Source organism: Theropithecus gelada, chromosome 2, assembly GCF_003255815.1.
Source record: "Theropithecus gelada isolate Dixy chromosome 2, Tgel_1.0, whole genome shotgun sequence".
NCBI lineage: Eukaryota > Metazoa > Chordata > Mammalia > Primates > Cercopithecidae > Theropithecus > Theropithecus gelada.
The window spans coordinates 111,352,167-111,364,677 of record NC_037669.1 but is presented as its reverse complement, the minus strand read 5'-3'; the positions used below and the strand labels follow the sequence as shown (position 1 = coordinate 111,364,677).

Here is a 12,511-nt window from a genome sequence, read left to right as displayed (position 1 = left end):
CCTTGGGAGGTCGAGGCGGACGGATCACCTGAGGTCAGTAGTTCGAGACCAGCCTGGCCAACATGGTGAAACCCGTACTCTACTAAAAAAACAACGACAACAAAATTTAACTTTGTTTCCAGATGAGGAAACAGATTCTTAAAAGGACAAACATCTCTCCAAGGTCATGGGGTGAGCAAGAACTTGGAAACTCTGATTCCCAGTTTCTGACTCCCTGTTCAATTTCTATCAAATGGCCGAAAGGACTACAGGATAGACTTATACAGATCTAGTGGGTTGTTCGCCAGGTGTGGTGGTTAGCACCTGTAATGCCAGCTACTTGGGAGGCTGAGACAGGAGAATTGCTTGAACCCGGGAGGCAGAGTTTGCAGTGAGCCAAGATCGTGCCATTGTATGGGTGACAAGAGTGAAACTCTGTCTCAAAAGAAAAAAACAAAAACATATGTTATATAAATTTGAAAGAGCTAAAAAAAATCAAATGGCCACAATCTTCTTGGGAAGTAGATTGGCTTACCAAAATATCAATATTCATTAAGAATTTAAGTGAGGTTGGATGCACACGATGGCTCACGCCTGTAATCTCAGCACTTTAGGAGTCCAAGGTGGGTGGATCATGAGGTCAGGAGTTCAAGACCAGCCTGGCCAAGATGGTGAACCCCTGTCTCTACTAAAACTACAAAAATTAGCTGGGCGTGGTGGTGGGCACCTGTAATCCCAGCTACTCGGGAGGCTGAGGCAGAGAATTGCTTGAACCCCGAGGCAGAGGTTGAAGTGAGCCGAGATTGCACCACTGCACTCCAGCCTGGGTGACAGAGCAAGACTCCGTCTCCGAAAAAAAAAAAAGGAATTTAAGTGAAAATAAATACTTAAGATCACCTGTTAAACCCAGTGGAGAAGCCAATTGTGTTAGTCAGGTATATCATACAATTAACAGTTTCATCCCAATAAATAAAACAAATTTTGGGATATATATTCCCTTGCCTATAACTTTTAACCTCAGTACTGTTGACTAAAGATAGAGTGTCAGAAGAGAATTTTTATTATGGCACTGAGTTTATGGGATTACATATATTCCTTATGTTAATTTGGCTTTCCATAAATTAATCTTTTAAGACAACATTCACATCTAAGAAATGGTGTACATTCATGGTTTAAAACAAATTCGCAAAGCTAAAAGTTTTCACATATAGTTTACCTGTTTATATAAAGTTATATGTCCAATTTGTAAGTTTAAAAACTAAGATTTTAAGACTATTAGAGTTGTTAGGAATTTACTTTGTACTAGTGATTTGAAAAATAATTTTCTGGATAATGAATTTCCATACTAAAGCATCAGTCACCACCAATTCCTTATTAAGTTAATTCTCTTTAGTAACTTTGGTGCTAAAGTGGTAGCTATCTGAACCCAAAATAAATTTGTGAAGAGTAATTTATTCATTCCAAAAAGAAATTTTCTTACATTGCTGGAAAAGAATATTGTAGTATCTACTAATCTTATTCCCATACTTTATGAAGGGTGATTAGAGAGTTTTAAAAGAAATTAACAGAACATTTAAAAGTGTGTTCTTTGTTGTTTTTAAATAGGCAAATGAATCTAACCTGACATCTTTTTTCCCCTTGCTAGAAATATTGAGCTGAATGAATGACATTCCAAAAATGTAATGAATAGTACATATTTTGAATGAAAACTCAAAATTTTCTAGTTTTTAATATCTTGTCCGGAGAGTGTATCCACTACTGAAAAATCCTGCAGTTGAATTACTGATATTTTCGCCTTTACTTTTCAAAGTAAAGCTGAAATCAGAATTGGAATCATATTCAGCAAATGTAATTTCTGGTGGGTAATTTTTTGTTTCTTTTTAAAGCTATTCACCGTGCTATTCTGGATTTTGGTTGGCTAAAATTTGAGCATACAGAATTCCCATGTTTCCTGCCTACCCTGTTCATTTGTGGTTATGTCCACAATGGCATTATTTGTCTTTTTCTGTTTTTCTTTTTCTTTTATAAGAGAGGCCCAGGCAGATCTCAAACTCCTGGGCTCAAGCAATCCACCTGCCTCAGCCTCCCAAAGTGCTGGGATTACAGTCATGAGCCACCACTCCCGGCCTTATTCATCTTTTTTTAAATACATATTTCTGAAATTATATTCTATGGCTGATTACTGTTATCTTTACAACTCATCTTATTTGGGTTTTCAGAAAGTTTCAAAAGATTAAAGTTTTCCCAACTAACAAGGTAAGTTGCCATGAACTAAACGTGTCCCCCTCAAAATTCATATGTTCAAATCCTAATCGCCAGTGTGATGGTATTAGAAGATGGGGCCTTTGGTATATGATTAGGTCATGAAAGTGGAGCCCTCACGAATGGGATTAGTGCCCTTATAAAAGGGACCCCAGAGAGCGCTCACCCTTTTTCCATGTGAGGATACAATGAGAAGTCAGTCTGCAATCTGGTTAGAGAGCCTCACCAGAACCTAACCATACTAGCACCTTGATCTCAGACTTCCAGCCTCCAGAACTGTGAGAAATTTCTGTTGTTTATAAGCCACTCAGTCTATGGTACATTGTTATAGTAGCCTATATTGACTAAGATAGAGTAGATTTGTTTTGATTCTTCCTTCCATCTGTTCTCCAAACTCTTAAAATAAGTTACTCCCTTCATGCCATACCCACATCACTTGCTTGTATACCCTGCAGATATTTTATATATACCTGCCTGGCATCAGTTTGTGCTGAATTTGTAAATTTTGAATGTGTCTATTTTAGATTTTAAGCAGAACATTATGGCACACATCTTAATAACTTCTTTATAGTTACAATATTCTGGTTAAATTCCTTATAGCATTCATCCATTGTTAGTGAGCAACTAAGATGCTGAAGTAGAAGGACCGAACCTAGAATGACACAATGTTAGATCTGTGATGAACCTTAGAGATACAGTCTAGACTCATAAAGTGAAAAACATATAAAAATAATTGTGTCTGGGTGTGGGGGCTCACTCCTATAATCCCAGCTCTTTGGGAGGCCAAGGCAGGAGGATCGCCTGAGGCCAGACTGGGCAACATAGTGAGATCCCAACTATACAAAAATTTAAAATAAAATTAGCCAGGCATGGTGGTGTGTGCCTGTAGTCCCACCTACTTGGGAGGCTGAGGTGAGAGGATTGCTTGAGCTCAGGAGTTCAAGGCGGCAGTGAGCTATTATTGATCGTGCCACTGCACTTCAGCCTGGGCAGACAGAGTGAGATCCTGTCTCTAATAATAATAATAATAATAATAATAAAATAATAATAATTGTATATGGTATGTAGTTTTTATTTTCATGGTTGTAAATTGTGTGGTATAAAATTTCATTGGCACAACATGAATATTGATTCATGAATATTTGATTCATGAATATTTTTACTTAGGAAAAAATTTTTTTTTTTTTTTTTTTTTTTTTTTTTTTTTTTTTGAGACAGTCTCACTCTGTCCTCGAGGCTGGAGTGCAGTGGTGCGATCTCAGCTCACTGCAAGCTCTGCCTCCCAGGTTCATGCCATTCTCCTGCCTCAGCCTCCTGAGTAGCTGGGACTACAGGTGCCCACCACCACGCCCGGCTAATTTAGGAAAAAATCAACTTTGTAAGAAAAACAAATTGCTGAAAAATATGAAGTAAATAATAGTCATACATGGATATGGAAAACATTGGGTAGATGATACATGAATGACTGAAATTGGAGAATATAGAATTCCAGATTAAACTTATTTATATTTGAGAAAAATGATCTTCTAACATCATTAGTCAAATGCTTTTTAAGGTAGAATGAACATGACAAACTCCCAACCACTCTTCAAAGAATTTTCTTTAAAGTTAAAATGTGCCCTGTGTTTTTCATGGAATGTTATACCAAACACTTAGAGAAAATAACATATTAAAAAATAAAGGACAAAAGCATATGACTCTGATTTGTAATCCCTGTTCAGTAGCTATAAATTGTGTGACTATGATCACAAACAGTAGATGTAATGTTACTAAGTTTTTCTTAAATAGTCCATGGGTTCTGCAACTCCTTAAAACAAGCTTGTCCAACCCACAGCCCAATACAAATTTGTAAACTTTCTTAAAACGTTGTGAGTTTTATTTGCAATTTTTTGTTTTGTTTTGTTTTGAAGCTCATCAGCTATCGTTAGTGTATTTTATGTGTAACACAAGACAATACTTCTTCCAGTGTGGCCCAGGGAAGCCAAAAGATTGGACACCCCCTTCCTTAAAAAAAAATTTTTTTTTTTTTTGACCTTAAAAACTTCTATTTTACGGGTTGAGCGCGGTGGCTCATGCCTGTAATTCCAGCACTTTGGGAGGCCGAGGCAGGTGGATCACCTGAGGTCAGGAGTTGGAGACCAGCCCGGCCAACACGGTGAAACCCTGTCTCTACAAAAATAAAAAATTAGCCAAGCATTGGTGGTGGATGCCTGTAATCCCAGCTACTCGGGAGGCTGAGGCAGGAGAATCACTTGAATCTGGGAGGTGGGGGTTGCAGTGAGCCGAGATCGCGCCATTGCATTCCAGCCTGGGCGACTGAGCGGGATTCCTCAAAAAAAAAACCCAAAAACTATTTTACTATGCTTCTATTTAACCAACAGCAGCTATGGTATATCTACCAGCAAGCCAAGTGCTCAGGGATACAAAGATAAACTACTGTTCTTGACTTCAAAGAGATTTACCATATAATGCAGGAAACTGTCACCTGAGCTACAAGTTCGTTAAATATCAAATTGACTTTCATGTATCTAAGTATTTGCTTTATGTATAACGCTACCTACCATACACATTTTTGTAAGTTTTTTATATACTTGTGATTCAGTACTTCCAAAATATATGCAGAATGACTAAAGTTTATACTCCCATCAGCAAGATCATGTTTCCTCACAGGCTTACCAACAATATCATACAATTTTTAAATTTCCTGTAAATCTTAAGGGTATAAAGTAGTATATTATTATTGTTTAAATTTGCATAGATCTGATTACTAACAAAGTTGAGACTATTTTAATATGCTTATTAGTCATTTTCACTTTCATTTTGTGAAATGCTTCTCCCTATCCTTTGTCTGCTTTTCTCTCTGTTGGGTTTTCTGCTCTATTTTCTGAAGTTCTTTTTATTTATTTATTTATTTATTGAGCCAGAGTCTCACTCTGTCGTCCAGGCTGCAGTGCAGTGACACGATCTCGGCTCACTTCAAGCTCCGCCTCCCGGGTTCACGCCATTCTCCTGCCTCAGCCTTCCAAATAGCTGGGACAATAGGCGCCCGCCACCATGCCCAGCTAATTTTTTATGTTTTTAGTAGAGACGGCGTTTCACCGTGTTAGCCAGGATGGTCTCGATATCCTGACCTTGTGATCCGCCCGCCTCGGCCTCCCAAAGTGCTGGGATTACAGGCGTGAGCCACCCCACCGGGTCTGGAAAGCTTTTAAACTCGGAAAGTGATATGATCTGGATTTTTCTTTTCTTTTTCTTTTTCTTTCTTTTTTTTTTTTTAATTTGGAGACAATGTCACGCTCTGTTGCCCAGGCTGGAGTGCAGTGGCACGATAAATCATAGTTCGCTGCAGCCCCGGGCCCAAACAATCCCCCCACCTAAGCCTCCGAAGTAGCTGGGACCACAGGTGTGTGCCACCACGCCTCGCTAGGTTTTTAAATTTTTTTTTTTTAATTTTTCATTTCTTTATTTTGTAGAGACGGGGAGGAGGAAGCGGCGGGGTGGGGCTCCCTATGTTGCCCAGGCTAGTCTCGAACTCCTGGTCTTAAGAGATATCCCACCCCTTCGGTCTCCCAAAGTGTCGGTATTACAGGCGTCAGCCACTGCCATCATTGGAAGCTAGCTAAGCCTAGGCTGGGCAGAGACTTGGACACTTTGAGGGCAGAAGGGAGGGTGAGAAGTTGGAAGGGGGAACGGAAAACCACTCTCCTGGTAGCAGTCCCTGCCCACAACAAACCTTGCCTTCTGCCCTTAAGGAAAATGGCGCCTGACATAGATGCGCTTCCGGCCACGGAGCCAAACAGAACAGAGGAGGCAAGAGGCCGGAAGTGGCCGCCCTTTGCCACTCCCCCTGCCTCCTCTCCGCCTTTAACTTCTCGGGAAGATGAGGCAGTTTGGGATCAGTGGCCGAGTTGCTGTTGCCGGGTGATAGTTGGAGCGGAGACAGTGAGTGCCGGCTGCCTCGACAGCTAGCACGTTTGCGACGCTCGGAGTGACCTTCGAGCGACTGGGGACAGGGGGGCGGGAGTCGTGCATGCAGCGTTCTGTGACGAGGCGCCGCCCGCCGCGGTCCTGTGGGAAAGGAGAGAGCGAACCGTCAGGCGAGCGGGGCTGGCGGCCGAGTCGAGCCCACGGAGCCCACGAGGCCGAGCTCGGGGGTGGGAGTGGGGGATCCGGACCTGGACGGGCGCGCGCGGGGCTGGGGTGGGCTCTGGCCCCGACCACTGCGCCCGGTGTGGGAAGGCGGGAGGCTTTTACTAAGGCAGGTGTTCACACCGGCCGGACCGGGGCGTTGCCCCCACCCGGCTTTTCCCACGCAGCTCCTTCGCGCGGTCATTTCTGGACTCTCTGGAAGGATCCGCCTTCTTTATGGCCAGTGTTTCTTTCCATGTGCACACCAGGATTAGGCCGTGATTGTTTGTCTTTGGTGTCTTTTTCTTGAGAAACCACCTATGCTTTCTGAGACTCATATTCCTTGAAGTTTCTGATACTTTGGCTGGAAGCGTTAATGCCCTGTTTAAGCCTTACCTCCTCATTTGTAGTGATGAACTCCGTCTTTCTAAATGTCAGCCTCACGTTGTGATCTTAGAATTTTATTTCCTCACTCTGCATATCCACCCCCACTCACCTAGAGCTTCAGGTTGAGAAACTTAATAACTTCGTTATTGTTTGTGAACTTGGCTTCCTTTCTTTTTTTTTTTTTTTTGAGACGGAGTCTCGCTCTGTAGCCCAGGCTGGAGTGCAGTGGCCGGATCTCAGCTCACTGCAAGCTCCGCCTCCTGGGTTCACGCCATTCTCCTGCCTCAGCCTCCCGAGTAGCTGGGACTACAGGCGCCCGCCACCTCGCCCGGCTAGTTTTTGTATTTTTAGTAGAGACGGGGTTTCACCGTGTTAGCCAGGATGGTCTCGATCTCCTGACCTCGTGATCCGCCCATCTCGGCCTCCCAAAGTGCTGGGATTACAGGCTTGAGCCACCGCGCCCGGCCTGGCTTCCTTTCACTAATCCTATTCCCTGGTGTACTTTATAGTCACATGCAGTGACAAACTTAGTCACAATTAGTTTCATCTTCACCAAAGGGAAATTGAGTCGAAATTGCAACCAAAATTTTGGCTAATAGATTTCACTTATTTTAGTGAAATATCATTCAAAAGTCATCTCTAATTGTCTGACTAGAACACTCCCAAAAAAGAATTACCTAAAAACATTTTGCCAGCGTAATTTATCTCATTGGGGAGTTGATGACTGTCACTGGTGTGTCATCAGTTTACATGTGTATCATCCACTTTAGTTTGTGCTTTTCTAACTTTATCTCCCCTAGTAGCATAATGGCAGAAACTGTTTCTCCACTGAAGCACTTTGTGTTGGCTAAGAAGGCTATTACTGCAATCTTTGACCAGTTACTGGAGTTTGTTACTGAAGGATCACATTTTGTTGAAGGTTAGTTCTTCTTAAGTTCTTAAAGTAATTACTGTTGAAAATATATAAAAGTGCGTATTCTTTCAACATTACTTATTGAACACATATAGGGCATTGTACTGTATACTATGAGAAGTACCATAACGAGTAAAACCCATTTCTACCCTCCAGAAGGGGAAAATTAAATGGTATTAATAACAACTTTAGTATATTAATAGCTCATTTAATTTTTATCACCACTAGGTGATGAAATAGCTATATTAATAGTTCATTTAATTTTCATCACCACCATCTTTCATTTTAAAGATGAAGAAACTAAATCAAAGAAAAGTTAAACAGCTTGCCCAAGGTCACACAGCTAATAAATGCCCAGACAAAAAATCAGGCAGTCCACATTTAACCATTATACTTGTCTCCTCCCCAACTTAGCGGTTAAACCAAGACCTCAGGCATATCTCATTCTCTTAAATGAGGCTGAGTTGCAGTGGAAAGGGGCAAAAGGCATTTCATAACTGTTGAAACAATGGTGATGAGGAATGTCTTACTAGGGAGTACTTTTTTTTTTTTTTTTTTTTTTTGAGACAAAGTCTTGCTTTCTTGCCCAGGCTGGAGTGCAGTGCTGGGATCTCGGTTCATTGCAGCCTCCACCTCCTGGGTTCAAGCGATTCTTCTCCCTCAGCCTCCAGACTAAATGGGACTACAGGCACGTGCCACCATGCCCAGCTAATTTTTGTATTTTTAGTAGAGATGGTGTTTCACCATGTTGGCCAGGCTGGTCTCAAACTTCTGACCTTGTGATCCTCCCACGTCGGCCTCCCAAAGTGCTGGGATTACAGGTGTGAGCCACCGTGCCTGGCCGGGAATACTTCTTTGAAGATAACTGTTGAAATTTTTTGCTGGTTCTTAAGATTATGTACCTCTCAGCCGGGCACCCTGGCTCACACCTGTAATCCCAGCACTTTGGGAGGCCAAGATGGGTGGATTACCTGAGGTTAGGAGTTCAAGACCAGCCTGAGCAACATGGTGAAACCCTATCTTTACTAAAAATACAAAAATTAGCTCGGCATGGTGGTGGAAGCCTGTAATCCTAGCTACTTAGGAGGCTGGAGGAGGGAGAATCGTTTGAACCTGGGAGGCAGAGGTTGCAGTGAACCGAGGTTGCGCACTGCACTCAGCCTGGGCGACAGAGTGAGACTCCATCTCAAAAAAAAAAACAAAAAAACAAAGATTATGTACCTCTCAACTGTACAATGGAAAGGGAGGGATTCTATAAATTTTTCCAGCAACGCTGGAAACCTTTGATAGATTGGTAGAATCAAACTTTTTTTTTCATTTCTCTCGCAACCCTCTCTTACCAGATTTTGAGCTCCTTTAGGGCAGGAGCCTAGGACTCATTGTATTCCTAGCACCAGACTTGACACAATTGAATGCTGAATGAGAAAAAAAAAAATAGTAGTATAGAATCTTTGTTTCCAATTAGGAAATAATTTGAGCTGGCACAGTTGACTTTTGAAAAATATTTTATTTTCTAAAAAAATTAATAGGAAGTGAAAATGAAGTTAAATGTGTATTGTGCGTGTTATAGATCGTGCATTATGCTAGGCACTAGTGAAATGGCAGCTTTAGAATCTGAATTCAGTTTTAAAGGTTTTAGAACCTCAGTGAAAATGTTGCAAAAAGGAGACAAAGCAAATAAATCAGGAAAAACATACAAGAGCAAAAATAAAATGAAAAGCAAAAATAAATGTAATGATACTTAAACAAGTCTGTCCATTATTCACCAAATTGCATATATTTTATTAATGCATTAAAAAAGTATGGTGAGATATGAGAAGCTTAATTGGATGTGCACTGGGTATGTTTTCAGTGGCAGTGTTTGTCTCTAATTAGGATCATTCAGATAGCCAGATGAATCTTTTTTTTGTTTTTGCTTTTTGACACGATGTCTCGCTCTGTTGCCCAGGTTGGCGTGCAGTGGCATGATCTTGGCTCACTGCAACCTCCGCCTACCAGATTCAAGTGATTTCTAGCTAATTTTTGTATTTTTAGTAGAGATGGTGTTTTACCATTTTGGCCAGACTGATCACGAACTCCTTACTTCAAGTGATCTGCCTACTTCAGCCTCCCAAAGTGCTAGGATTATAGGCGTGAGCCCCCATGCCCACATGAATCTTCATGTCTTTACTTTCAAAAAGAGGTGATAAGAATGTAAACATCAGGTTATCTCCTATTCCTGAATTATAAACAAAATTGAAATATTTTTCTACTTTCAAACCCAGGCTTTTTTAACTACCTCCAGCTATAGAGGAGAGGTGAGGGCTGGGATGTGCAGTTAAACCCTAAACCTGATGAGAGTGAGACTGGGATACAATCTGATGAGATCGAGTACATTCAGGGTGGTATGGCTGTAGACGGGACACAACCTGTAATTCTCTTTCTTCTCTGTTAAATGAGCTGTTTCACCTCATCCCTGAGGGAAGCAGATAGAACGTGGTAAAGTAGCAGGGTCTTTCCTAGCTTGGAGACCTTGAACCACATCTTAATTTCTGAGGGGCTCCTATTAAACCTCACTTTTTTCTCAGTATGTGGCTCCCCCTTCTGAGTTCAAGATCTGAAGATCCATCCTGTCAGGTTGGAACAATAATAGGTCAGTGTTAGGTTCTAGTTTCTCTGTTTAGAAATGTAGTCTTGTCTCAGGGGTAGCTTGTATGTTTGAGACCTAGAAGTACGCTTTTGACTGTGCCCTTGCAACATTTAATATTCTTGAAATTCTTTCGGGCGGGATTCTTATGACCCATTGCCATGGAGTATGCACCTTTTACCAAACATTCAGATGCTGTGGGTGGCATGTTAACATAAAGCCAAAATACATACAATCTTAGGTATTCCATTATATAACTAACTTAATATTCATTTATATCACTTTTCTGACGCCATTTCAATTTCACAGCAACATACAAGAATCCAGAACTTGATCGAATAGCCACTGAGAATGATCTGGTAGAAATGCAGGGATATAAAGACAAGCTTTCCATCATTGGTGAGGTGCTGTCTCGGAGACACATGAAGGTGGCGTTTTTTGGCAGGTAATTATTTATTATTACTTCTAAGGTTAGTTTCCAGAAATCAGCTTTGTGTCTGATGTTTCAGCAAGTAATATTTCTCCCATCCTCCCCCAGCCCCGCAAGTTTCTGCCTGTGTTGAACATTAAAGCTGTTAGCATGTGAAAGAATTTGTACATTTTACCTCCTGGTATAAAATGAAGCTTTATGAAAGTCAGTCATATTTTTACCTTTTCACGATTCTCATCTCTAAGAATTGGCTCTTAGCTAGTTTTAAGAATGGAAATACAGATAAATGATGAGCATAATTTGTGATTTACTCTTTTAAGTTTACTTAATTATGTGAAAGTTTCAGAAGCTAGGATGAAATAATTTTTGTCAGACCTAGAGAGGCCTAGAAGGAAAGAGGCTCTTGCTTACGTGTCTGAGATAACTATTTCCAAGGACTTTCTAGAAATTCTTTCAAATCTCCTGCTTTGATAAGACTTATCAGTAAACATACTTTAGGACTGCATTAATTAAGATAAAATGTTCTCAGGAGAGTTCTTGTCCAGTAATGGCATCTCCACCAATGAACTGACAATAGCTGGCATTGAACCTCTGGAACCAAAGAACTCTGCTTCTAGGCAGCTTATGTAAATCTCTTTCTGCTGATTAAAAAAACTCCTCTTACCCTCACTGAATGCACTGGTATGCCATTCCATGCATTCCAGATTATAATCCTTATTTTTGATTCCCAAGTAAACTCAGCATTTTTTTTTTTTTTTTTCCTGACATGGAGTCTCACTCTGTTGCCCAGGCTGGAGTGCAGTGGCACAATCTTGGCTCGCTGCAACCTCCACATCCCGGGTTCAAGCGATTCTTCTGCCTTAGCCTCCCGAGTAGCTGGGATTACAGGCGTGCGCCACCATACCTGGCTAATTTTTGTATTTTTAGTAGAGATAGGGTTTCACTGTGTTGGCCAGGCTAGTCTTGAACTCCTGACCTCAGGTGATCCACCCGCTTTGGCCTCACAAAGTGTTGGAATTGCAGGCGTGAGCCACTGCATCTGGCCTAATTTTTTTTTTTTTTTTTTTTTTGAGGCAGAGTCTCACTCTTGCCAGGTTGGAGTGCAGTGGCACCATCTCGGCTCACTGCAACCTCTGCCTCCTGGGTTCAAGCAGTTCTCCTGCCTCAGCCTCCCAAGTAGCTAGGACTACGGGCGCATACTGCCACACCTGGCTAATTTTTTTTTTTTTGTATTTTAGTAGAGATGGGGTTTTACCATGTTGCCCAGGCTGGTCTCGAACTCCTGAGCTCAGGCTATCCACCCACCTCAGCCTCCCAAAGTGCTAGGATTACAGGCATGAGCCACTGTGCCTGGCCCTGGCCTAATTTTTATATTTTTATTAGAGATGGGGTTTCACCATGTTGGCCAGGCTGGTCTCGAACTCCTGACCTCAAGTGAACCACTCTCCTCGGCCTCCCAAAGTGCTGGGATTACAGGTGTGAGCCACTGTGCCTGGCTAATTTAGAGGTGATTTTCTTCAGTATCTTTCTTAAGGTTGACAATTATCAGGTTCACAGGTTGTAAGGATTATGGGGGGAAGAAAAGGGCAGTGATCAGGTATGTCTTCCAGAATTTTCAACTCCATCATTCCCAGAGGGAGAGTAGGAGGCACCATTACGTTGGTGTCACTATCCAGAGTGATAGGGTGATCTCTGCCACAGCTTATATGCAAAGACAAATAAGTAGCTCCATAATTGGTCATTCAGCTGTCATGTGCTGTGTACCAACAGAGGCATTTATTTACTA

At 41.6% G+C, this 12,511-nt stretch overlaps 1 protein-coding gene across 3 annotated transcripts in view; it reads left to right on the top strand.

Annotated features, from left to right (window-relative positions):
* Nucleotides 1–6,063: 6,063 nt before the first annotated feature.
* Nucleotides 6,064–12,511, top strand: part of MFN1 (mitofusin 1) — a 43,925-nt gene continuing 37,477 nt past the window's right edge. The window contains exons 1-3 of one of the 3 annotated variants that reach the window (XM_025376982.1): nt 6,064–6,183; nt 7,557–7,675; nt 10,605–10,740. In XM_025376982.1, coding sequence (XP_025232767.1) covers nt 7,564–7,675; nt 10,605–10,740 — 248 coding nt within the window. In that variant the 5' untranslated portion in view covers nt 6,064–6,183; nt 7,557–7,563. Of the gene's footprint in view, nt 6,184–7,479; nt 7,676–10,604; nt 10,741–12,511 lie in introns of those variants that run through there. The other 2 variants (XM_025376983.1, XM_025376984.1) reach the window with 2 other exon arrangements.